Source organism: Epinephelus fuscoguttatus, linkage group LG1, assembly GCF_011397635.1.
Source record: "Epinephelus fuscoguttatus linkage group LG1, E.fuscoguttatus.final_Chr_v1".
NCBI classification, from domain to species: Eukaryota; Metazoa; Chordata; class Actinopteri; order Perciformes; family Serranidae; genus Epinephelus; species Epinephelus fuscoguttatus.
In genome coordinates this window covers 916,923-944,014 of record NC_064752.1, presented here as the reverse complement: position 1 = coordinate 944,014, position 27,092 = coordinate 916,923, and the positions used below count along the sequence as shown (strand labels likewise).

General features: G+C 41.6%; 1 protein-coding gene across 1 annotated transcript in view; it reads left to right on the top strand.

Moving 5' to 3' along the window:
- Nucleotides 1-21,683, top strand: part of fam83c (family with sequence similarity 83 member C) — a 31,940-nt gene extending 10,257 nt beyond the window's left edge. The window contains exons 3-6 of the mRNA XM_049586282.1: nucleotides 2,968-3,092; nucleotides 14,085-14,321; nucleotides 15,811-16,242; nucleotides 16,399-21,683. Coding sequence (XP_049442239.1) covers nucleotides 2,968-3,092; nucleotides 14,085-14,321; nucleotides 15,811-16,242; nucleotides 16,399-16,786 — 1,182 coding nt within the window. The 3' untranslated portion in view covers nucleotides 16,787-21,683. The remainder of the gene's footprint in view (nucleotides 1-2,967; nucleotides 3,093-14,084; nucleotides 14,322-15,810; nucleotides 16,243-16,398) is intronic.
- The last annotated feature ends 5,409 nt before the right edge of the window (nucleotides 21,684-27,092 follow it).

Sequence of the window (27,092 nt, the reverse complement as noted above, 5' to 3'; positions counted from 1 at the left end):
ATGGCGTGGAGGTGTGTTAGTGCCCATGACTTCACATCTGTGAAGGCTACATGCATGCCAATCTGGAAATCCATCGGTAAAAAAAAAATAAAATAAAATAAAATTAAAAAAAAAAAATTTTTTTCTTCCTTTACCTCTGGAGGCACAGCCCGGAGTTTTTCGACTAACGGAAGTGCAGGGGCCTCAGCCATCGCTCACGCCCTTCACTTCCGGCGGTGCCCCCAGGGAATCGCCGTGTTGTTTACAAATACTTCGGGTAGAAAACCAGCAGAGTTTAGCTATATATCACATTTTTCACGTCACTATATCACCGTGTAGACTAATCTGGTGTTTGTAAAGTCTATAAACACAATGACTGAACAAACGTTACTATTTCTGTGTGCGCATTTTGTAAATAATAACAATAATAACAATAATAACATCGTAGATTAGCTGGGCTAACCGTTAGCTGTTAACGTTAGCCGTTAGCGGTGTCTGTAATAACCACAGACTGTATAAAAATAAGGTAATAACTCAATAAACGGTCCATGAAAAAATATTTTTTCCAGCGGATATTTTAGTTACAACATGATTGAGCTAGCAAAGCAGTTTTGTGTTGCTATGTGTGGTATTTATTCAGTTTTGGGAAATCACGATGTCTAGAAAGCATCAGTGGCTGCAGCTGACAGGGACAGTTAGCAAAGCAAACATCAGGACGTCATCTGTTAAAAGCCTCCTGTTGTCGGATACGACATGAAACTACTCCAGTTAGCTCAGTCATGTTGTAACTGAGACATCTGCTGGAAAACAAAAATAATTTTCACGTTGGCGAGATGGCGTTTTGGGTGGAGCAGTCGCTATGGACGCAGAGCTTGCTGTTTCTGTAGGTACACATTTCCTGGGGACACCTGCACATCTCGGCCCCGCCCCCTCCATTGTGATTGGCTAAAGCGCAGCATCGTTCAAACCCCTGTAGTCGTCTTTCACACAGGCAGATTGAAAATGGATGCCGAGAGGCAGATTCTACAATGTAAATTGCAGAATCTGTCTTGAGAGGCTCCATGAATGCTGAAAGGTACATACAGGTTTTGGAGCAACATATGCCGCCATCTAGACGACGTCTTTCTCAGGGACGTCCCGTCTTATTCCAGCGAGACACTGAGACACATTGTGCACGTGTTTCAGCAGCGTGGCTTCGTAGTGAGAGAGTGCAGGAACCAGACCGACCTGCCTGTGTATTTATTTAAAAAAAAAAACAAGTTTGTGAGCATTAAATATTCTGAAGAAGGGTTTGCAAATCATTGCATTCTGTTTTTATTTATTTTTTACACAGCGTCCCAACTTTTGTAGAACTGCTGTTACATTTTGCACCCTCAGCAGTATATATCTGTCTCTACACTCAACCTCTAGAAGTCACAGTGGACTGTTAGAGAAGAGGAATGGAGAGTGTAACATGTAGCAGGATTTTACAGTAGGACGTGTACAGTATCCTCCTGTCTGTCTGTCTGCTCCTTCATTCATTACATTTCAACCTTTTGGTGTTTTTAAATGTTGTGAGGTGTGACTTAAAAAATTAAAGTCACTTCTCACATAGTTCATTTTCTTATCCTTGTGACTGAGGGAGACGGACTCTCAGACTTTAGATGTTGGAGCATTTTTGAACTCATCAGAAAGGAGAGTTTAATAACACTGTGTTCTCACAGCATCACCACACAACAGTCGTGTTCTCGACAGGTGACAGTGATGAATCATCCGTCCCATGCAAACATTGAGTCTCTGCATGTTGATTTTAATAGTGTGCAGAAATTACCTGAAACCAAATGATGACTGAATGGAAGGAAATAATTCAAAGCACCAGTGTGTCTGCAGAAAAATCTTTGCTGCAAATGAACTTTTCAGCTTAAATCTACCTGAGTGGAGGACACTCTGTTCTGACCTTCACACGCTTCGCTTGCTTCCCACCTCGCTGTCTTTCAGGGTGCTTTCACACCTGCCCAGTTTGGTTCAGTTCAATCAAACTCAAATTGTTTGCCCCCTCAGTGCGGTTCGTTTGGGCAGGTGTGAACACAGCAGTCATACTCGGGTGTGCACCACCAGCTTTGACTTGAAAGTGGTCAGAGCCAGGGCTTTTCTTACACACTGAAAATGAACAAAAATTTGATTTGATCTGGATCGTACAATAAGGCGTGTCTGCTTTGTTCTTTCAGCAGCCCCTTTTATACTGCCTCTTCAAGGTGGGAATTCCACACAGTTTGCCACCTGGCCATTCTGTATAAAAGGTACAGTCTCAGAATAGGGGGACACCTTGAAGCAGGCATCACAGGTTGTAATGGTGTCCGAACAATGTCTGTATGAATGGGACAGCCGGCAGGACGGGATCATGTGTGTGACATTTTGACAACGTGAGAAAATCACCTGAAAATAAGAGCTATTGTATTTGGTTACCTTAGAATGAGCTGTTTATACCTGCACAGGGAGCAGGTCACTGTTCATGGAGGTTGCCATGTTCACTGCCATGTTGTGTTTTGTGTCACTGCCACAGTGGCCCAGAACAGACAAACCAAACACTGGCTCCAGACAGGGCCATTTGCGTTTTTGCATAAGGTGCTGTTGGAAGAAGCCGCTCTGTGACGAGCAGAAACAGTTAAACAATAATTTCTTAATGCGAAACAGTTTCATTCAGTGTTTTTACTGGTTCAAATCAGCTGATCTGTTTGTTTTGGAGAGGAAGAGACCTCTGTGGATAATTTAGCTCCTGAACAGTGAACACTGAAGGAATTCTAACCAGGAGACATTTCAGCTGGTTGCAATCTGCAGTCCTCGCTGCTTGATGCCATGGGATCCTCCTAAATCTGACACACTGGACCCTTAAATGTAACTGAAACACTGTGTTTGTTCTGTGAGCTTCTGTGTGTGTGTGTGTGTGTGTGTGTGTGTGTGTGTGTGTGTGTGTGTGTGTCTAACCGTAAAATGTGTGTCTGTCTGCAGAACATGCGAGTCCGCAGCATGTGTGGGGACACGTACTGCACCAAGAGCGGCAAGAAATTCACCGGCCAGGTCCTGGAGAAGTTTATGATCATTGACTGTGAAGAGGTCATCGCCGGGTCATACAGGTTAGCAACACATATACACACACACACACTATCAGTCATTAAGCATTTACGTAACCCCTTCACTCGCTTCTTTTGTGCTCGTCTCTTTAAACCCACCACTCCTGTGACGTTAACGTGGACTTTAAAGGATTAACTACATAAACAGAGGGCGTGTGTGCAGACATTAATCACTGTCGCCAATCCAGCAGGAGCGGCTGTGTTGTGAGGCAATTTTGGCGTAGTAACCACACACTGCAGTGTCATGTGACACACACCAGCCTTTTCCTCATACACAATCATTAGGAAAAGAACGTCTGTAAAACAGACACAAACAAGGAATACATTTTTCTGATCGTTATTCTGCTCCAAAGCAGAATAATGGCACGTCTCTGAACTTACTCTGGACTCTGTTTTGTCACTTTATGACCCACCTGTCTGAAACCTGCAGTATCTTTTTAACAAGCATACCCGAAGCGCCCGAATGCATCACTAGTTCGTACAGATCAGGGTCGTTATTTCGCTCCTTTGCTTCCCTGTTCAGCTCAAACAAACTCTCGGCTTCTCTTGTAGGTGATGCTGTACTCACTCTTTGACTGGTCCATTCTTGTGTTTTGTCTCTGTTGAGGAAGCATGTCCTAAAATACGGATGCTACTAGACTCACAAGTCAGTCTTTAGACGCTTTGCTTAACTAAAGACTGATGTCTTTCTCCCTGATTTTGTGTTTAGATGGGCGGATACAATTTCAGAGTTTAAAAAAACTCCCTACGTTGCAGAACCAATAGTAAATCTGCAGGGCGGTCCTTCGGTGGCTCGCTGAACTCTCGTGCTCGTAAACATAGTCCGACTGCGTTAAAAGTTTTAAACAAAGTCGCTGTAAGTCCTTCATTTCCACAATCTTGTGGACTGAGCACACGTTTGATAAAACGGAGTTTAATCTCTCGGCATCCATTTTCAAGCTCTCTGTGAGTTTGTTTCCTTGCAGACGAGAAAAGGGGGAGCGCACATTTCCGGGAGGGCGTGTCCTTTTCAAAAATGCAAGAGGCGTTGATTTGTTGCCGGCCGTTTTCGCCGGTGTGTTAAACGCACTTTAGAAAGGAGTGTCCCCAGACTATCAGAAGGCGGAGATCTCTGATTGTCTGGTGGCGAGACTAGGATGCTACTACCAAGAATGCAACGTGCCATTGTGCTGTTGCCTGTTCTCTGTTGAGTTGCGTTCTGGGAAATGTAGGTTCCATTGTTTTTGGAGTTTGACTCACACTAGAGATTAGAGGTCAGAGGCCGGTTACCTAAAGCACTGCTCTGGCATTTGAGCATGCCTGCCGCATGTATACATTGAAAATGATGATTTGAGGGCGCAAAAAACACAGCACGTGTACTGCCCCTAATTTTCCTCCTTAAGTATGACACTTAAGGTTTAGTTTTTACCTTAGCTGAGGATGTTACTTTGAGGTGTTGCACAGAATCTCTTAAAAGGTACCTTAGTTAAGGAAAGCTGTTAAGGCATTGGCTGCACTGAAAGAGATTTTACAATCGTAAAATTTGACTGTTTCCACGGAGACCATTTGTTTGCTTGAGCGTGTGCTTGTGATAGCCCAGCCTACCTGTTGTCCTCTCACAAAGTTCACCTGATAGTAAAAAAAATGGCAGAAGATAAGACGACGTGAAAAAAATTGGTGGGAGGAAGAAACGAATCAGACTTCTAGAGGATCCAACTAAAGAAAGAACAAACTGAAAATAAGAGCAAACATGAAGCAATGAACGTGGGAGGAAATTGCAGCGTTTGGATGGAAATTTCACGGCAGTGTGTGCAGACAGGTGAGGGTGTTTGAAACCAGGTAAATGACGCTGCCCACCCTCAACTTGTTCATGAAATGCCTCCCCAATAACTGATTGGAAAGATCGCGCTGCATAAAACCACCAGTATTACAACTGTCCTTAAAGTTTTGTGCAACTGATTTTATTTAAAGGAAACCTTAAAACCTTAGCTTGAGGTGCTTTGTGTGACCGGCCCCAGGACGTCCCGGCCTCTGCTGCATCAGTTTTGACCATCTTTGTTTTCCTCCGTCTCCTTCATGTCCTGCAACTTGCAGGAAGTGTGATAGTAAATTGATTTGAAACACACATGGCGGTGGGGAGGTGATGTTGATCAGTGTAACTGTGAGGATGTCTATAATTTGCATAATGCCGCAGTAATTTAAGAAGAAGAAAAAAAGGATCACAGATTGCTGATCTGTATCTATAAGAAGACGTGTAGGTGGACTCGTCAGACGGAGACACTCAGACAGTCGATACAGCACATATGAACAAAGATGAAGGTGTTTAATGACAGCAGAGTCTGTGAACTGCTCACGATCAGCATTCTGACATTTACTTTGCATGTTTCCTGATAAGCAGGACTGTCAGCAGGTAACAGGAGGAGGCCAGCTGAGCTCAGAGGCCATCATGAGTTTTGTGTGTGTGTGTGTGTGTGTGTGTGTGTGTGTGTGTGTATAAACTGTGTAACAATGCCCGTGTTGTGCGGCAAAGTGGCCGCGCTGCCGACAGCGAGGAGCTGTTGATGGTATTTGAAACTGTTATGAGAATACCTGAGTAATGACTGTAATTACAGCTACACGCTCAACAAGTTAATGAGACGGAGAGCCTGAACAGCAGCAGACTGCAGAGGAATGTTTATTGAGCGCACATTTAATCACACAGGAAAAGACAGGACTTTCAACTTTAAGATTTAATGTCACTCTCATTCATTTTTTCTACGTGTCTGTCGCTTGTACTCGGCCTTTTGTGTCACTCAGGTTTCTTTAACTCTTTGCAGTGTGTGTAGGATTTCAGTTCAGCTGGAAAATTATTGGATGCCCAGTCTAAAGCTGCAACTGATGATTATTTTTATTATCAAATAATGCTGCTGGTTATTTTTTGATAAATATCTTTGTCAGTAAAATTTTAGAAAACAGTGAAAGATGCCCGTTAAAATTCCCCACAGCCCAAAGTGACAAACAAAGGCATCAATTCCTCAAAATAAATGATTAATTGATTATCAGAATAGTTTGTCAATCAACCAGGGATGCATTTGTGGAATTCTGGGCCAGCACTGATACTGGTGTTTAAAATAATTTGGACGACAGCTGACGCCGATGTTGTTTAGGTGATTTTTTTTTTTTTTTGATGTTATTTATTCATCCTGTTGTGCCAGGGAAACACAGAAATCTTTATTATGAAAAAGAAGCTGTTTTTAAGTAATTAATCCTTTCATTACACCACCTTTGAATGAGCACAAATTCAGTCCTACCCATTTTAATACATGACTTTTACAAATGTCTTTTACATGAAAAGCATTTTTTAAATAACTGCTTCAAACGCCTCTTTACAAAATGTAACATATTATAATTCCCTCTCTAATATCTGTTTTATATTGCTGTGAAGACATCTCCCTCAAACAGCTGGATTTATTCGTTCATTCATAAGTTTTTCACCAAAAACTACATTTCACAAGATTACATGTGAACACATCATTAGAACGTTATAATTCACCTTCGCCCAATATTTATTTCTACTGAAAAGAGCTTGAACGCATCATAACGTAACTCAGTATAACCTCTGTGAGCTGTTTGCGGCCACGTGCTGCTAACAGCTAACAGCTAACGTTAATCAGCTCTCCTCCTGCTGATGTCAACACAGATTTGTTGTTCACAGTGGAGCATTATCAGGGAAACTAACAATGACTTTATTGCGTCCTGTCATCCCGAAGATGTCCCGGAAAAGAAAATGTGTTTGTCTCGAACATGTTATTATTGTTCCCAGGACGACAGGATGATGTTAGTTTGGAGCTCTGCTTTTAAGCCTGCACAAAATCAAAGTGACACAACAGGAAAACATCGGGCACTGCTGTTGGTGAATGTCATCCTATCTGTTGATTGGCTGATGGCTGCTGACCAGGCGAATATTTACTGATACTGAAATCGTTGAATCTCTACGATCAACTTTTCCTTAACTGATCGTTTGATGTTACTTTTTCATCTCAGATCATTTTGTTTTACCATTTGCTTTTTACTCCCACAGGGAGAAGTGTGTGTGTGTGTGTGTGTGTGTGTGTGTGTGTTTGGACAAACAGAGCTGTGAAACTGCTGATTTTAACAACTTTAATGTCGTGATTCTACCTGCTGCCTCAGTTAACACACCTGAGGTTGTTCTGTCATGAATGGGACACTGTTAGTTTTGTTGAACTTCATAAAATACATTTACTATGTGACATTTGAAGATCGACTCTTTTGTTAAGTGTGAACTTCTGGAGCTTCTTGTGGAGATTTGTGGAGCCCATCTGTGCTGTCTGGCTGCAGCGAACTGGTAACTGTGTCTGACCAACAAACAATGAGCAAGATGTCACTGTGATTTTATACAGTTAGGAGAGCGCACGTTTAAGCTGCTTGAGACTGATATGGACCCTTTATGAGCCGATGTCACAATGACGTCATGCTATCACCTGGAGGTGCAGCTGCCTCTCCCCCACAGGGCTGTAGGCTCCATAGGAGTGTTAAAATGTGTTTGTCTTGTTGTGTTATTGGGAGCCAGAATAGAAGGAGTCATGGCTCAAAACCAGCCGCCACTGCCCGTCAACAAAAACAAAGACAACTATGGTTAAATGTGATAAGACCAAAGGACTGGACGGAGGCCATCATCAAAAATGCTCACATGTGCAGCGCACACTTCATATCAGGTTAGGGAAAAAGTATTTCCTGTTGTAGGGATGAATAAGGTTATGTGTATTAAGGGTTATCATGTCCACCTCATCAGAAACTGGGGAGGGATTAAGAGGAAGATTGGATTTCTCTGCAACGCTAACTTTTTAGCACATTAGCTAACGTTAGCTTCCATAGCAAAACAAACAAGTGTGGTCCTCCTTTGTAAGATTGGCTTCCTGTGACATCATCCATCCACTGAGTGAGAGCATACGGGTCGGCCAGTCTGGTCCCGCTGGTCAGTGTTTACTTATTCAAGTAACACTGGCGGTCCCGGAGAGTGAGTGACCTGACATGGTGCGTTGGTAAATTCAGTCTGACGCTCTACACTAAAATGAGAGCCCTGTTGGTGGAAGAAACGCAGCGTTATATTTCTACATGAATGAACCAACGGTTAAGTTAATCACACATTCACTCCGCTCGGCGCTCTGCTGCTCCGTCTCCACAGACAGAGTGTCCAGAGTGCGCTCTGCCACTCTGAGAGTGCGCTGCTCTGGATAACCCAACGCTACATTCAGACAGCGCTCCCAATTTATCAACGCTCCAGTTTGTGTCAGAGTGTGCTCCCACACTCACAATGAGTGTTTCTGAACGCACCACTCACATCATCTTCCTCCATCGTCTAAAACAAGACAACAGAACTTGTTAGCTAGCGCTAGCTAATGTCTGTGGAGAACTGTTTTGCCTCCAGCTAAGCCCCGCCCACCAAAAAACTGTCACACTGTTTATTAACAGTTAAAGGGTCTGTTAGAAAGATGTAAGAGGTCACAATTAGCTGAGGTGCAGCTGGTAAAGCCCAGACATTCCAAACCAACATCAAAGAGCTAGTGTTGATGAAGGCCGACTATTGCATTGCCTCATGTTGCCTGAGTCTCGGCCATAAAGTTGCACTTGAACACACCACAAAGGCTACAGCCAAAGATTTGTTTCAATGTCACACCCGCTTGACTTTAGACGTTTGTTTACGTTCCTCACTTCTGTTTCTCTTCTCTCACACTGAGTTGAACTGTAACTAAGGGGGCGGGACTTAGAATCAGTCAATTACTAGACCAACCAGCAGCTTACATTAACAATGACGTGTAAAATTCCTGAGAAATAATGTAGAGTTCATATCAACACATTCTTTCATATTTGTACCATCAGTCAGCGGATTCAGGCATCACCACCCGCGCACCTTTAATCCACTCTTTGTTTCACCTCCACAGCTCATCTTCTTCCTCTTATTCCTTGTTGTGTCAAATTCTGTCTGGTCAAGTTGTTTTCTGATTAGTTTATTTTCTCCTGGCACATTATGTCAGATTTGGCCCGATGGCTGCTGCTGAGTGATTTCACTCGTAAACTAAGTGTGGTTTCAGGTGTTAGGCAACCGAATGGGTCGAGTCAGGCATCAAACCTGCTGGCTGTGGAATGAAGGGTGAGGTCTGGAGAGGTGCCAGGTGGCTGAGTGGAGGCAGTGTTGTCTTATCACCTGAGCACACCTCTGCCTCCCTCCTACACTATCTTCAAACGTCCTCATCGCTCTGATATTAAAACCTATAAAGATGTTGGTTCGATCTTTGATACCAGGGGAGTGCCGTTACAGTGTGATACGTTCAGGACTGATTAGTGTGTTTGACAAGCAAATAATAAAAGTGATTCATTGATAATAAGCAGATAATGCTCGCTGATATCTGTTAATGCAAAAGAAACAATTCTTCATATTTTTACAGAGATAATACCAACAAACTGACGTGGCGGGCGTAGTCTTTGGGCTTAACTTCAGCTCCTCTTGCTCAGTGTTTACAAGCACTATAGTAACACGTCATAAATGGTTAAACACACTATTATGTAGTTTTGGAATAACAGTATGATTGTGTAACATATTTATATAACTATAACTCCTCCTGAGGGTGCCCATGTAAATGTTTTGGTGACACTCTTTATACATAACGAACAGTGTCCATAAATCAACTAAGTCTTTAAGTTTCAATAGTCCTGACTTGATAAACAGTGTGTTGGTTTGTGCTCTCTTGGATCTATTTTATGAATAACTGTAACTGCTCTTTTCTGTAATGTAACCAGTGCCTTCATATTACTCGTGTGTGTGTTGCTCCACACAATAATTAAAGTATGACAAAATAAGTGATCAGTCCAGAATGCTCATTGCCTTATGATCCAACACGACCCTTGCTTTGTTTAAAACAAAAATATTCTCAGACTCCTTTGTCTTTACATGTTCTCTGTGAGATTTCCATGACAGTTTGTCATCCATTATCAAACCCAAAAATCTGACCTGAGACATTCTTTCAGTGTCACTCCATCTATAGACGGTGAAACCATTCCATCCTTTTTTTCAAAAACCATAAAGTTTTATTCACATTTAAGGATAATGTGTTGACATGAAACCTTCTTTTCAGTTTCACCATTTCATTTGTGAAACTTCCTGCTAACACTGTCACAAAATATTGTGTCATCCGCAAACAACACAAATTGCAATATATTTGACGTTTCACATATGTCATTGATATACAAAACAAAAAGTTTAGGCCCCGAAACAGAGCCTTGTGGAACTCCACATTCAATCTTCAGAAACTCAGATGTACCACCAGCAAACTGCACATATTGTTGTCTGTTATCTAAATAACTTCACCACTTCATAACTACTCCTCTCACCCCACACGTGTATCATTTAGACATTAAGATGGCACAATCTGTAGTTTCAAGTGCTTTCTTTTGATCAATAAATTCCCCAATTGTGTATTTCTTGCATTCTATCGCTGTTGTAATTTATAAAACGTTATTTATTATAAAATGTTAAAGGATGTTTTATTTAATAAATGTTTATAAAGTGCTTTTTAATGCTGAAAAACCTGAATACTCCAGATATTTTTTTAACATGTTTTACAGTATTGTTTTTAATCAGTGCTGAATGGAGCTCGTTTAACTGCAATCCACAAATATATTTATCAGATATATCGGTGATGTCGAGCAGCAGATATTAACTGTTCCAGGAAGCCGGCAAATTTTATCTTGACCCACATATCATTTTATGACATCTGTGTTAAAGTGATAATAGATTTGAGCTTATATTGCAGCCTGTAAGACGACTCTCTTCTGTCCTTTATGACCTTCTGATTTATGGTTTATGCAGTGAAGGCTTTCCATGATCAGCTCCTCCTCCCAACATACCAGGAATTTAACTTTAAGTGAATCGTGTGCAACATATCTGAGCAGTGAGTGATTTATCACTGAGGAAAGCCGTCCTGCAGGTTCCTCTTGACTGCTGCAGAACACGGTGTCTCAGCTCGCGTCTCCCGCAGCGCAGCACGCCTTAAATGGCTTCAACATGATTTAAATTCAGAGACAGATGTATTGTTTAACTGATTTTGTTTTGCACTGCATGTGGTTTGGTCTCTGCAGAGATTATTAAAAACCTTTTCATATTTAGTTTTTATGAGGCTGTTTGAAACACTCTGCAAATGAAAGTGGATCAGTGAAACAGAACAACACCTGCTGAGCAGAGACGCTCTCAGGGATAAGTTAGCGTACGTGTTGTAAACAAGCCTGAGATGAAACACTGTAGTTATCTGTCACTGTCACGGCACCATCCCTCCAAAATTCTTAGCTCTCTTCATGCTGAAAGAAAAGTTAGCAACTAAAGCTGATACGTTTTTGGTCATTTCTGATTCTTTAACTGATGTTTGTAGACATTAGATTCAGATTAGTTGAGGACTAAAATTGCAGCAAAAAAGTAAGCTGTATGTTTTAATTAGAGCAGGGATTGTATTTGCTTTTAAAGGTCCAGGTGTAGGATTTAGGGGGATCCCTCAGAAGAAATGGAATATGATAATAAGTATGTTTTCCTTCATGTATAATAACCTAAAAATAAGAATAGTTGTGGTTTCGTTACCTTAAAATGAGCCGTTCACATCTAGACAGGGAGCAGGTCCCCGTCTACGGAGATCACCATGTTACACCGCCATGTTTCTACTGGGGGTGGGGGAAATATTCGATTCTTAGATGCATCGCAAAGCAGAGATGGACGATTCAGCATTGACTCACAAATGTCATTATTCAGTTATCTAAATGTTTGTTAATAATGTGATGTTGATCAACAGCGAGAGCAGTGGAGCAAAGGGACAGTCTACAGCGCAGACACATTGGAGTTAACTTGTAATTCATCTTCACAAAAAGCAGCAGTTTCAGCATGTTTTATTGTAGTGAATAAATAATTACATTTGCAAGGCGAGCGTGAAATATATTGTGAATACTTTCCTCTGCCGTCACCCAGAGATGTTAACGGAGCAGCGATCAGCAGTGACGTTAACAAACAAGCCCTGCTGACCAACACACACTGCAGCATTAAATAAATTAAACCAACTCTGTGGTGATGAAAAGAACTCTCTGCTCACCTCAAAAACCCTGCTACCAGTCCGATGAGTGTCTTGGTTTTTCCCAGAGCTGAGGTTGCAACGGAGAGGAGACATTAACACAACACGGCAGAGCCAAAGAGCATGCTGCCTCCCCCTTATATTGCTATTCCAATACAGGCAGGAGACTGCAGAATGCTTTTAAATTAATTATTAATGCAGTTAACTTTATAATAATTTTACTATTCAATAGTACGTACAGTATGCAAACACTGGACGCTACACCAGCATAAATATCCCACAAAAGATCAGTGTGTGCAACTGCAGATGGATACAATCTGAGTGGTTTAAAAGCTCAGGTATGGAGACATTTTGGCTCTGTGGTTGAATGGAAAAGGGACCTGTACCAGGGCCAGATGGTATGCAGGTAAATTCATCTGTACACACCAGAGAGATCCCTTAGATCTGTTTTAGGAATTAGTGTTTTATTTTTATTATCTCCCTCTTTTTAAGAATAACGATAATAATAGTACCCCCATGTTTTATTTGTTTTATCATGTCCTGATCGTTTTTACATATGTAAAACTTTATCATCTTATATTATGATATTTTATGTTTATCATGTATGGTAACTTGTTTGACATGTATCTTAAGCACGTTGACTTTACGCTTGTCGTGTGAAATGTGCTATATGAATAAAATTGACCTGTTAATTTAATTACAGTCACACAGTGAGAAAAATAAATCATGTGTGATGCATCAATAATCATTTTATCATCGAATCATCGCCCTCTGAATCGTAATCAAATCGAATTATGGGGTGTCTGGTGATTCCCACCCCCAGTTTCTACAGTAGCCCAGAATGGACACACCAAACACTGCCTCTAGATAGCGTCGGGAAAACACTGATTTGTAACATGAAACTGTTTTATTCAGTGTTTTGACTGGTTTAAATCAGCTGGTCTGATTGTTTTTGAGAGGAGGAGACCTCTGAGGATAATTCAGCTCCTGCTTAAAACCTCCTGAACAATGAACACTGAAGGAATTCTAACCAGGAGAAGTGTAAGCTGGTTTCAGCCTGTAATCCTAACAGCCAGCTGCCACTGAATCCTCATAAATCTTATACACTGTTTTCTTAAATGTCCAAAATGTTCTCATAAAAAATCTCTGTCAATAATCTGAGGCTCCAGACATCGTCACTACAGATCCTGTCTGCTGACGATTCACTCGTCTTAATTCTAAATATTTGGTTTTGATCATATGTCTTTATCCGCATGCCTCGGGCCTGCTGGGTGATATGTTGCTTTCACTTGAAGTCAGATGTTTTCAGTGATCATATATACACCTCTCAGCCGGTGTCCTGAGAGATGATAAGCTGAGTCACTGCACTGACTCATCATCGTCCAGGAAATTGTTAAGGCAGATCTGCCGGTTTATCAGCCGGAGGTGGACGGAGATCATTTACACAGAGACAACTGACAGACAGGTTCGATATTTAAGTCACAGTTTTGTTTTGTAATTCCCAGTTGTCATGATCAGGATCGTGTTTACAGTGACCAGCCGCACACTTTAAAAACATGCCACACACATGCTGAACATCACTCCTACATAGTAAACAGTATGCAGAGTCATGTAGGCGGGTCACATTTGGAATTACTAGGTGATGTCATTTCCTGTTCTTATCTTGCGTCCTGTTTACTATTCAGTTGTTCCTGATGAACACATTTTATGGGGGCAGTGTGAGAATTGAACGACCCTGAGCATAAGCACACTTTCTTGAAACACATGTTGAATATTTACTTCTATATGTACTTTACTCTTTTTTATCTTTCTTTTTTATTTTGAAGCAACACAACAGACTGTATGTTTTACCTGAATCTCTCTGTGCAGCTCGGTGGTTTCACACTCTCGTATTCTGTCTCCTCTCTAGTTTCACCTGGCTGTCGGCTCAGGTGCACAGCAACATGGTGATGCATTTCTCAGGTCGCATCACCGACAGTTTTGACCGGGAGTTCCGCTGTCTGTACGCCGACTCGCAGATCATCGACTGCTTCTACAACCCAGAGGAGGAGGGGATGCCCTACTACCCGTCGTATCAAGCCATGATGGGCCCCGGCATGGGCATGGTGCCCGGGCCGGTCATGGGGCTGGATTTACTCTCTGACAGGTACGAAGCTGGAGTCTAGCTGCTAAGACATTTGTTTGGGTTTTTTTCTTTTTCAAGGGGTACGACTAGTAATACATTTTAATCTACAACGTGTCTCCAGTCTTAGAGGCCTGCACTATGTTTCGCTTATGAGACGGGTCCAGACTTGGGGGGATGAAGAGGGATGGCAGGTTAACAAGGGGGTGTCTATATAACACCTTTCATATAAACATTTCAAGGTGCTTTACATAGAAAAAACTAAAATAAAACAACTCAATTTACAACACTAAATTAACACAACCCTGATTCAAAAAAAGTTGGGATGCTCTGTAAAGCCCAGTTCAGACCAAAGATCCAAGCCGAGGCGAGTTGAAACAGTCAACTTCACAATGTGACGTTCTGCAGTGTTGTAAAAAGCTGCCGGTTCACAGGAAGTGACCACCGTGAGACGGCGTATCGTCTCTAGTCAACAACTCTCTGTGCTTCTGATCTGTAACGTCGACAGGAAGTGACCACCGTGAGACGGCGTATCATCTCTAGCCAACGACTCTCTGTACTTCTGATCTGTAACGTTGACAGGAAGTGACCGCCATGAGACGGTGTATCATCTCTAGTCAACAACTCTCTGTACTTCGTTCTGATTTGCAGCTTTTCAGACTTATTTTGTGGCTGAATATAATTTGTAGCTTCTTAAAATCTGAATGAGGATAGTGATAGTGAGATACTGGCTACAGTGATGGAGCCAGCAGCAGCAGCGAACCACCGTCTGACACTGGCACATTGTGAGGACGGAAACAGAGGGCTCGTTGGCTGTTGTCTTGTCTGTGCCCTACAACGGTTTCATCTCGTCGCCAATCTTTGGTCTTAACTGGGCTTAAAACGTAAATACAAACAGCTCCTTTTTGACCCATATTCAATTGCCGTCCCCAGTGGCAGCATGAAAGTGCATATTTACAAAAACAAAGATTTTTAAATTTTAACATTGAATATTTTGTCTTTGGACTGTATTTGATTGAATATGTCAACAAAGATTTGAAAATAATTTGTTATAAACATTTTTAACAGCATCAATCTGGCACATAAAACACAGAGTGAAGTAAACAATATAAACAAGGTAAGCTCATGGTGTGTGCGCTCTGCAGACCTGTTAAATATAACGACAAGTTCAACATTTTGTGAAATGCTCTTATTCACCTTCTTGCCCAGAGCTGGATCAGAATCAGAACCAGCTTCGTATAAGATGTACAAAATATTATAAATACAGTAAAAAAACACAAACTGAAATGGAACTGGAAACTTGCTGAAGGATCAGTCCCAATAATAACTGCAATATTTAAAATAGTTTTATTTGCTGTAGGTTTTTGGAGTTGAGCAGTTCTCAGTAGAATAATATAGATTTTTGTTTTTTGTTGGATCTTGTATGATGATATAAAATACTGACAGTTTGACTAGTTTATGTTTAATCTGTGGATTATCATATTGACCTGATCTCTTCTCTCCCCTCCTCCAGCAGGCAGAGGGAAAGGGTGTGCTCTGAAAACTCCAGCAGCCAATCAAGTAACAGCGTGTCCAGTGTGAAGGCTGCTCCCGGGATGACCGCTAACACGGTCTACAAGGTCACTCAAGGTCACGACAAGAAGGAGCCCAGCAACAACCCTCACCTCAGCCCAGAGAGGAGAGGTGGAAGTGCAGACCGAGGCGGAGGACAAACCCCGACTCCTCAGACTCACGTCACATCGGGTGCACGGGTCTCTGCTAACGGAGGAACCAATCATACCTCAGCTATGGACCGACCACCGCCGCCTTACGGTCACCAAAAAGGCATCGAGTGGAACAAGCCCAGTCCAACAGACGTCATGCGGTCAAATATTGGCGGCACCTCCTCCAAGTTCCAGGCTTTGGGGCTGTACGACCACAAACCAGGCATGTTCCACGGCGCCGGGCTCGTCCCCAGCACCCCGAACTCAAACCTTAATCCCAAGCCCAGTCCAACAGACGTCATGCGGTCAAATATTGGCGGCACCTCCTCCAAGTTCCAGGCTTTGGGGCTGTACGACCACAAACCAGGCATGTTCCACGGCGCCGGGCTCGTCCCCAGCACCCCGAACTCAAACCTTAATCCCAAGACCCAGACACCCACCCCAATCAATGACAGCAAACTCACCCCCAAGCAGAGGACTTCTTCCAACCAGTTCCTCAACAAACTCTCAGACCTCTTCCTGCCCCCCTCCAACAAAGAGACCTACAACTTCCGGAGGTCGCCCTCCCCTCACGGCACCTCGCCCTGGGGGGGACCGGACCTCTCTCAAAGTGAGCCGGAGAGCCAGCAGAGCCCACCGCCTCCACCCTCGCCGGGCGTGTTGATGAGTCGGCAGGACCAGAAACGAATGACGCTGGGCCACAGCAAGCTGGACCTGGTGAACCAGTACAACAAGATGAAATCCAAGCAGGTGTACAGCCGCTTTGAGCTCAAGACCACCAACTAAACTAAGTTCAGACTGATGTCATTATTTAACCCTTCATTCCTCCTGTGTCTCCTATTACACACTCACAGCTAGGGATGTCAACGGTTAACTGTTAATTCGTTAACCACAACAATATTTGTGACCGGCTATTCATGTCCAACTCGTTCTCATTCTGAAGTCATCAAATAACACTGCTTTGTCAGTGATTTCAGCGACAGACACCGACGCCAAAAGCCACCTTTTGCGGTGTTATGATACGCTGCTGGTCGGCCGGACGGCACCTGTTGCAGTGGTATGATGCCGCTGGACGGCATCACTTTGAAACGCTGCCGGTGACATAATGTAAGGAGCAGGAGAGGCCCTATAGGGCAGGTGGCAGGGGTGCTGGATGGGTCCAACATACCCCAGACTTTAATTTTACTCCCCAGGAGTTTGGTGTTCTCTTCCCGTATGAATGCAGAGCCAAAACATGAACCTAACCATTTGCTTTTGTTGGTAGTCCAGGACGCCACAACCAACGCCTGAACATCAGCAGCAGATGCAGGAGGATACCTCATTCTTAATCTGTAGACATGAAAAGCGACGCTATATGACAACTTTGGATGAGAACGTGTTCGCATGTTGGTCTGTAGGTTAATTTTGCTACTCTTCAGTTTGCTGCACTGCGCACCAACCAGATCTAATGGGAGATAGTGAGGCTGCCAGTCGTGTTCGTATGCAGAAACATCGTGCAGGCTGTCTCCAGATAGCTAGCCTTGGCTGCTCTGCACTGTGAACCGGTTGGGTTGGGTTGGGAGCTAGCTAGCAGTACCAGCCATTTGGCGATTACCTCGTGTATTGCTGTCCCAGTCCAGCAGCACTGCTGTGGAGACATTGTGCTCACTCTCCGGTCTCCCCCCAGACAAGACAAGTCTCCATGGACTCTGGTTGTTTTTATAAAGTGGCCGGTCCTTCATCTTCTTCCTCTGTACAGTGATTCCTGGTGGACGTGGAGCCGTTACAGCCATGTTGGCTCACAGGCTCCTTCTCTGAGATTCTTGAAACCATATTGCCTCTTTTATCTTGTGAGGAGCCTTTACAGCTGCAGAGGGGACGTGACTCTTTGTGGGGTCGTAGTTTACACATATGAAAAAAATCAAATATTGAAAATGTTCTGTGAAGATCACCCATCAGTCCATTTTTCAACCACCTGAGTCACTGTGTTTATGAAATAAGGTTCTTTCTAAAACACAAAAGTTTTAAAAAAGATGGCAGCTGACCTGTGCGCTGAAGCCACTGCCACGCCCCCATTTCTCTATATAAGGATATACGCTTGTCTAGAAGGTTACCGTGGAGGAAGTTATCTCTACGCACATCTAAAGGCCCTGACGTAGGGCCGTCAGTGAGCGTCTGTGATTGTAATGACAGTCAGAAACAGCTGATCAGCCATCAGTCACTCTTTTCAAAACATGTTCAAACATGTCGATCTCTGATTGGCTCTCTCTGACTGAAATATCCTCCAAGTAAATTAGATATACCATCATAACGCCTGCTCAGAGGTACATCAGAATCTTTTATATACCCTGCATGCCTGGTAATAGGCGACTAAATAATTAGCTGGCTACAAATGAACATATGCACAATTTCTACGAAATAAAAACTGGGACACTCCATTTTCATAGGTTAAGTTTTTGATTATTAATTGATGAGGATGAAAGGGTGTCAGTTTCATGGTCATTTAAGACATTTGGACAGTGTGTTTGGAAATTAACAGTTTTAAATATTGTCTGTTAAAGCCTTGTGTCAATTTCAGTTTTAATGTTATGCATTTAGTTAAAAGGTCTGTGTTTACATTCAACCTGTGGTCTCATTTATAAAACAGTGTGTAGGATCCATACTAAAAATGTACGTATGGACAAAAGCCAAAAATGGCATGCGCCAAAAAAAATTTAATTTCTACAATCAGGCTTCAACCTCGCCGTCTGTGTCGCCAGTTTCCCATCTTTAAAATGTTCATCACTATGGGTCTGTTTTTATAGTTCACAATTTTTGTGTGTGATGTGGCGTACACCTCCTTCAGGCCTCGTTTTGTGAATATGTAATATTTATAAATGAGACCCCACGCCTTTATCATTTGTACGCGTGGTCTGAGGCAGGTCTAAATTTGATGAATCCCAGATTTCTACTAAAAACTTCATGCGCACATTTTGGGCACAGATTTGTGCGTTCACGCTGTTTGTGACTGAGGCCCAAGATTCCCACGAAACTGTTTACGTGACCAATGAAAATAAATATTCCACTAATATTCCAGTTTATTGATTGATATGATTTTTTTCCAAGTTTCTTGTTGAACGGATCGAACACAGTCTCCGTCTTTCATTCCTTGAATATCTTCTTGAAAAGGTCGGTGTTGTGATGTTTGTGCGTATCCAAAAACCTGCTGATACCCAAGTCTTTTATGAAGTTTAAAAGTAGGTGTGTTTCAACTTCACACCAGAAATGTGGGCTTCTCATTCAGGCGCACATCTCTACCCAACAGCCTCGCTAACTGTTGGCTAGCTGGTTTTTCTACAACGTATCCATGACAACGCACAGAGGTGACCGTAAACAGACGAGGGTGTATGTTACAAACCTCAGCTGACACGCATCTTCTTAATGTGCTGAATGCCTGAAAAATACCAGCATATCCACCATCTTTATCCGAACATGCTTTATTTGGAAAAAGGGCTAATTTGGAATTTCTGAAGAGAATATGTTGTTTACGTGACCTGTATCACATTCAGAGTTATATTCGGAATAATAGTGGAATACTAGTAAACGCAGCCGGGGTCTCTTATCTTAGCAAAAATGAATTTTAAAATTTTAATGTCCAGATCAGCTTTGATGGTCAGATTTTTACTGTTTTTTATATAATTTGATACAAACTAAATCACTGAACTTAACAGACCTATATTTGGGACAGGCCTTTAATTCCTTTTACACAAAATTATTGCTCAGCAAAGATGGGAAATACACGTCACCCGAAGATAACAGCACCCGGCATACTGACACAACACCACTTTATCCTGTTAAAACAACACTCATAACTCGGATTCATTTTTATGAAAAACATTTTTGATTCCTTTGGTTGGTGGACCCTTACAGACTTAACAAATATGAATAACTCACCAGGTAATCAACAAACAGACACATATTGTGACTTTGTGACAGCTACAGAGGAGCGAGGAGTCACTGATTGTTTTGTCCGGTCATCTGGTGCTCATGGTTTTCATAAAATGAAATCAACCAAGCTAACGATGTGTAGCATCTCATTATTGACAAAAGTTGAAACATTTATATTTCTATGTGCGATCTAAGCAGGCTACTAACATTAAGTCAAATGGGTCGTCAACAATCTGGTTTTATACATCCAAAGAACTTCTATAAAAATGAACTGATTGGCAGCCACACCAGGCCTCTCATTCAGACAGGTCTTTATTTGTCAAAATGTGTAGCCACACCGGGCTAGTAAAAGGGTAATGGGCATTAAATTGTTAAAAGTTTTACAGTAGTTTGTGTAAAGACGCAGTGATTTAAAGCAGCTGTGATTGTAAAGCAAAACTCTTCACCCTTTGTATTATTCTTTCTTTTGATTGTAACACTTTTTCCTTAGTTTCGATTTTTCCTGTAAGACTCCTGTGTAGCTGCAGTCGGTAATCACAATTGGTGGACGTACATTAATGATGCAAACATGCACGTGGTTACACTGCAGCCCGGCCGCTGTTTTAATTTAAAAAAAAAGTTGTCCCCATCAGTCACTTGGACACAAATCATGGGCAAACAGGGTCCAGATCGAATAGTTTTGAGTGTATTTGATGTGTTGATAGACATGCTAGTCAATGCTTTGTTTTCCTCCCTCAGCGTAAAAGGATGATGTTTTGTGGGCTTTCCCAAAAGTACCGACTGTATTATAGCGTATGAGTCGTGCCTTATCATCCTGCCTTAAGGTTTACAATCACATGACAGAAATATCTCCAGTGACTTAAGATAAGTGTTAATAAAGGTACACACTTGTTCCGCTGTCACCACAGGGAACAAAACTTGTTGTAAGCAGAAGCAGCGCGACAACATTCCTGGTGCTGTGTTTATTTACAATTCTGGGGAAAATAGGTGTAAAAATAGAAACTGAAGGGCTCTAAAATGTTTTGAGGCGAAGCAGGTGGAACAACCGCAGATGAGATTAACAACAAGTTGTTTGTGATGCGTGATGAAAGAACTGGCATTTAAATGTTACAGTGCTGTCCAGCCCTTACGATGAGCTCCTTGTATTGTACTCTTTTTTTTTTTTACAATAAACAGCATTTTTCACACATGTAGATTTGTACATAGACTGTTCATTAAAACAAATTAGACACAGTTAATACTAATTGTATTATTTACTTTATGTTTTAGTTATTTTTACGATGCGTTGTTTTGATGTACAGTAGTTTTTCATCACAGCACTACAGGGCTAAATCGTTTCTCCTCAGCGTGGAGCAGTAGCCATGGAAAACTGATTTTTACTGCTGTTACCGAAGCAATAACGATTGACAGTGATCTCTGATTTTAATATGTGACTTTTTTTTGTTTACTGCTCATTTCAGTTGGTTTTGATGTTTTGTTTTTTGTTTTGTTTTGTTTTTTTTATCTTTTTTGTCTTACAACAACGAGCCGGACAATTTGTAGGCATCGTTTCATCTCATGTTTGTCAGACTAATGTACATTACATTGTATATAATACACGAACGGACCGTCAGGAATTTGGGTTATTGTTAAAGGAACACTTCTTAAAGAGATTTGTTTCTGTTATTTTATTTTTACAGTATGTTATTTACTGGAGAATGTGAACTTTCTGTGTTTAAAACTTGGTTGTAATTTGTAAGATGAACACGAGGATTTAATAAAACAAAGTTGAAGTTAAGAGCTGTTGTGTGTACGTGTTTTATCACAGCAAAGTTTGACGTCTTCATCAGAAAAGGAAACAAACTGAAAACAGTTTTGGAAGATTTTAGTCTTAAGAGAGTAAAAAAAAAAATGCCTGTATTTACAAGAAATGTTATGATCCCTGCAGGGATGGGTAGTAACGTGTTACAAGGAACAAACATTAGTGATAAAGTTGTTTATTTTATGGAAAGAGTATTTCTCATGTTCCTTTGAGCCAGTAATCTACTTCAGTCAGGAGGCTTATTTTTCCAATTAACAATAATTTATTACAAAAATGCATAATATGATTAATGATTTAAAGTTCTTTGGCAGTTAGACCCTACCGTGTATAAGTAGGAGGTAGAGATGCTGTTTTTAGTTTAGGAATACAGTGGCGTGCAAAGGTTTGGCAACCAGTGGTCAAAATTTCGTTTACTGTGAATAGTTCAGTGAGTAGAAGATGAACTGATCTTCAAAAGGCACAAAGTTAAAGATGAAACATGCTTTTCAACATTTAAAGCAGGATCAGTGTTTTAATTTTGTTTTCTACAATTTGAGTGAACAAAACTAAAGAATGTCAAAGGTTTGGGCACCCCAAGACATTTGAGCTCTCAGACAACTTTTCCCAGGGTCTCAGACCTTAATGAGCTTGTTAGGGCTCTGGCTTGTTCACAGTCATCGTTAGGAAAGGCCAGCTGATGCTAATTTCAAAGCTTTATAAATACTCTGACTCCTGAAACCTTGTCCCAACAATCAGCAGCCATGGGCTCCTCTAAACAGCTGCCTAGCGCTCTGAAAACTAAAAGACCCGATGAAGACTATAAGAAGATAGCAAAGTGTTTTCAGGGAGCTGTTTCCTCGTGTCATTAAGAAATGGCAGTTAACAGGAACTGTGGAGGTCAAGCTGAAAACTTAGAGACTCTGAGAGAGCTGCTCGTAGGATTGTTAGAAAGGCAAATCAAAACCCCTGTTTGACTGCAAAAGACCTGCAGGAAGATTTCTCAGACTCTGGAGTGGTGGTGCACTGTTCTACTGTGCAGACACACCTGGACAAATATGAGCTTCATGGAAGAGTCATCAGGAGAAAACCTTTCCTGTGTCCTCACCACAAAATGCAGCATCAGAAGTTTGCAAAGGAACATCTGAACAAGTAAAAATCCTCCAAACAAGAAGTGAAAGACTCTGAGCTGGATACAGGAAGTGTTTAGAAGCTGTGATACTTGCCAAAGGGGACATTGTGTTCTTAATGTTAAAAAATGTCACTTGACTTCAGCTGGAGAAACATTCATAAGACGCCTTTTGAGATAATTGGTTATCTGAACATTAATGAGTGATGCCGAGACCATCTTGTGGTTTCTAGTGGGTCAGTGAGGCGAGGACGTTGTGTTTGGAGCCGTGTGTCAGGCACTTTAAGGATTACCTTTCCCCTCTGAGCTGCTCTACAGAAAGTTTTCCTGTCAGGAAATCCGGCCCAGGGGCTCGGTCACAGGCCACAGCAGGAACAATGTGACAGAATTAAAACAGCAAGGACAGATACACAACATGAACAATGGAGCATCCACAAAACAGTGCCCCCAGAAGTCCCAAAACTGGACTGGACCATGATGTCATCACACACAGTAAATCCATCATTCATCCACAACAGTCCTGAGACACAAAGGAAACATAGACAGATGGAAGTTTCTTTGAGCTGGTCACAGTGGGCCATCAGCAGCTCCTGTATGTTGACATGAATTACTACACATCAACATTTATAGCATTTATACTTGTGCGGTGGTGTGTCTGTGTCACTCTGCAGTTACACCTCCAATACACAAGTCGACGGTGGGGTTTCTGTGAAGTGCTGTAAAGTTCAGTTGATTCAAAACACACATCAAACACACATTAAACACACATCAAACACACATCAAACACACATTAAACACACATCAAACACACATTAAACACACATCAAACACACATTAAACACACATTAAACATGGCTTAGTAGAGACAGTTTCAAACACAAGTACACAAACTGGCTTCACTATAACTCGCAGCATTCACAGACAAACACTTGTCTTTATCTCGACACATTTTCCCCACAAATACAACATGCTAACGTTATTAGCACAAGCCTATGGCATTTTACATTGTATAAGTTAGCCTAGCAGCTAGCAGAGATTTCCTCTGCTCATATGAAGCCAGGGACAACAGCAACATTTAACAAACGTAACGTTACAAAATTCAGCTCCATTACAACTCACAAGGTTCACTGACAAAACAACTGTCTGATACTAAACACGTTTTCCAAACAAATACAACATGCTAACGTTATTAGCACAAGTCTATGCCATTTTACATTGTATTAATTAGCCTAGCAGCTAGCAGAGATTTCCTCTGCTCATATTTCAGCCAGGATAAATCACACACAAGACTTAAAATGCTATTTTAGTGGAGGCTTTATTGTCTTCACAATTTATTGTTTCTTATTTGTGAAATTAAAGTAAATCAAAGCTTTGTTTCCAATGAGGGAAATGGTTTCAGCTTACAGAGACAGACAGGACGTGTAGTTACCTTTCTGGGGAGGTGCACGTCAGGCTATGGCATCGATTCAACGCAGAAGTATAAATCCTGCCTTACAGTTTAACAGTAAGCTAAAACATGTTTCTGAAAACATTCAAAGATTGAAACTGGCTTCGTAGTAACAGAATCTCGGTTAATATGTGATCCCTCGATCAGCTTCAATACTCTTCGTGTCCGTGGTGGCCCGCATACGCAAATATGGAAATACATGATTGCACCTATTCATTCAAATGGAATTGCTCGGCTGACACATTTGAACAGATGGTTTTGCATTGTGATAACAGAAACCAATATTAACCTAAACACAGGTTCAGTCTATATATCTGGATTTTTCTGCAGGTGGAAGACAGTGAGACGTGGCATCAGTTCCCTCAAAACATTTGAGATCTTCTTGAACTTCGAATCACGTAATCTACCATTTGTGTATGTCGAGCGTCCTGCAGGTGAGCTCTGTAAACATCTGTGGTTCAGTGTGTAGTTGACGTAGGTCGTAGGCCTTGCATGTTGCTTAATTGTTTATGTTATAAGATCCTTTCAAAATAAAGTGTGGCATTGTTGGGACAATTCACAAGTAAACACAGTAGATTTTAAAAAAGACATTTGACTGAGGGTCTGTGAGAGTTATTGATACACTTGGGTTAATAGTGACACACAAAGCATTAAAAGCTCCACTCTCTCCGTGTCTGTCAGTGGTTTGTAGGGCAGACGTAACACAAGCTTCCCTGGTCATGTTTCCTACTCCACTTCTGTTGTTGGCTTTTGTGACAATCAGCCAGAGAGAGAGAGAGAGGAACTCCACACGCTCAACCAAACTTATCCCTGTGGGGGTTTTTCAGCCTGTTCCCTCTGCACTAAAGACAAGTTATCCGCTACTAATTATGTATGACTGTTATTAAATAATAATGAGAACTCTCAAACTTTTTGTGCCCAGCGCACACCAAAGGGACAGCCAAATTCTCAAGGCACACTTGTACTTATATCTGTGCACAGTAGCCTCTATGACGTGTGTTGTTACTCTTATCACAACATAAATGTTTGTTGTTATTCACCTAATATCAAATAACAATTGACAAACAACTCTAACTCAGGAAATACACCAGTAACACATCCATTTAAGCAGGAATACTGCAAGATGATGTGATGTGTCATAGACTTATAATTCCCACATGCGAACACCAACAAATAGGTTTTTTTAAATTAAATTTTTCAGCTACAGCTTGCCTCTTTATTAGGAAATGGGTGCACACAACATACTGATACAGTCAATTAAAAATTCATTCGTAACTTGTTGTATAGGCCCAGTTAAATTTTGAAGTCATAATGTGTGGTTATCACAAAATCCCTCGGCACACCAGAGTACCGCAGCACATCGTTTGAGATCCACTGCTCTTCCCAATAATGAACATAAACACGTGGGTGAACCTCTGCCAAGTTACAGACCACTGTTGCAGACCTACAAGCAACAAAACCGGTTGTTTTTTAGCGAGCCATCGCTGAGTTCCCAGCGGCTTTTCAGGCACCAAGTGCAGGAGGTTTTTACTGAGACACAATGGGTTTTCCTGCAGGAACTGTGCCCTGCTTTTGTCATAGCTTTTGTGGACGCTACCGCACTACTCAGTAAATCAGTCAGCTTCGCTACTGAAAAGCTATTTGACTCAGAAAGTAGTGACGTTATCAGCATGCTACTGAGAAATGTAGTCAAGTTATAATAATAATAAATGTATTTATAGAGCACTTTACATCAAAGTGCTGTACAGGGGAATTTAGTAAAAACATACACAACACACACAGGTCATGTACTTCAGGAAGAAGGGACGGGTGTAGTCTGATTTTACTTTTTCTTGTGGTTCAGTACCTTTATCCTACACTAAGTCGTATAAATATCTGAGGTTTACGTTAGATGACCATCTCACATTTGAAGAGGGGATAAACGTTCTGTCGGACTCTGCGTGTAGGGCCCTGGGAGCTGTCCTTAATAAGGTTAAGTTTTGCAGGGATCTTGGCTATAAAACCTACTCTCAGCTGTTTAAATCTTGTGTTTGTCCTATTTTAAATTATGGCGCAGGAGTTTGGGGTTATGGTAAACGTATAAAGTGTGAAGCAGTACAGAACAGAGCCTTGCATTGTTTTCTGGTTGTGCATAAATTGGCCCCAATACTTGCATTATGCGCTGACATGGGTGGGAGCCATGTGAGGTGAGGCATGGGGGTGACATGGTGCGTTTGTGGAACAGTTTGATCAATATGCCAGATAATAGACTTACTAAATAAATTTTTTTATGGGATCTCTTAAAGGTATAATATGTAGTTTTTCCACATAAAAATTTCTTAAAACAACTAAACCAATATTATATATTTTGTTTAGTTGTGTACTTTGATTATCAGAAATGTTTCCTACAATTTTTCAAACCCAGATAAATATGAAATGTTAATAAAAGTTACGGACCGTGTCATTAGGTCGCATGTCAATGGCGACGTAACTCCAGTTACCATAGCCATTAAATGAAGAAGAAGAAGAAGCAGACCGGATGAGACGTCAGAGAATGAATGTTAGTGTTGCTAGGCTAAGCTAACTCGTCATGGATCATGATTATGCATTGACGGTTGCTGCACCTTCTGACACCGAAGCGGTCCCGGTAAACAAGCCGGTAAAACGGAAACGTACGGGTCAACCAAGCGATCCCAGAGGAATTTGGGATAAGAAGAGAGCTAAATCAAGGATAAATATTGGTGTGGCCTTTCCGAGATGGAGAGAGCTTCGTGAAAATCTAGGACTACAATTCGATGCCGACCTCGCGTGTGTCAAGAGAGCGCAGCAGAGAGGGAGAAACCATCGCTAACTG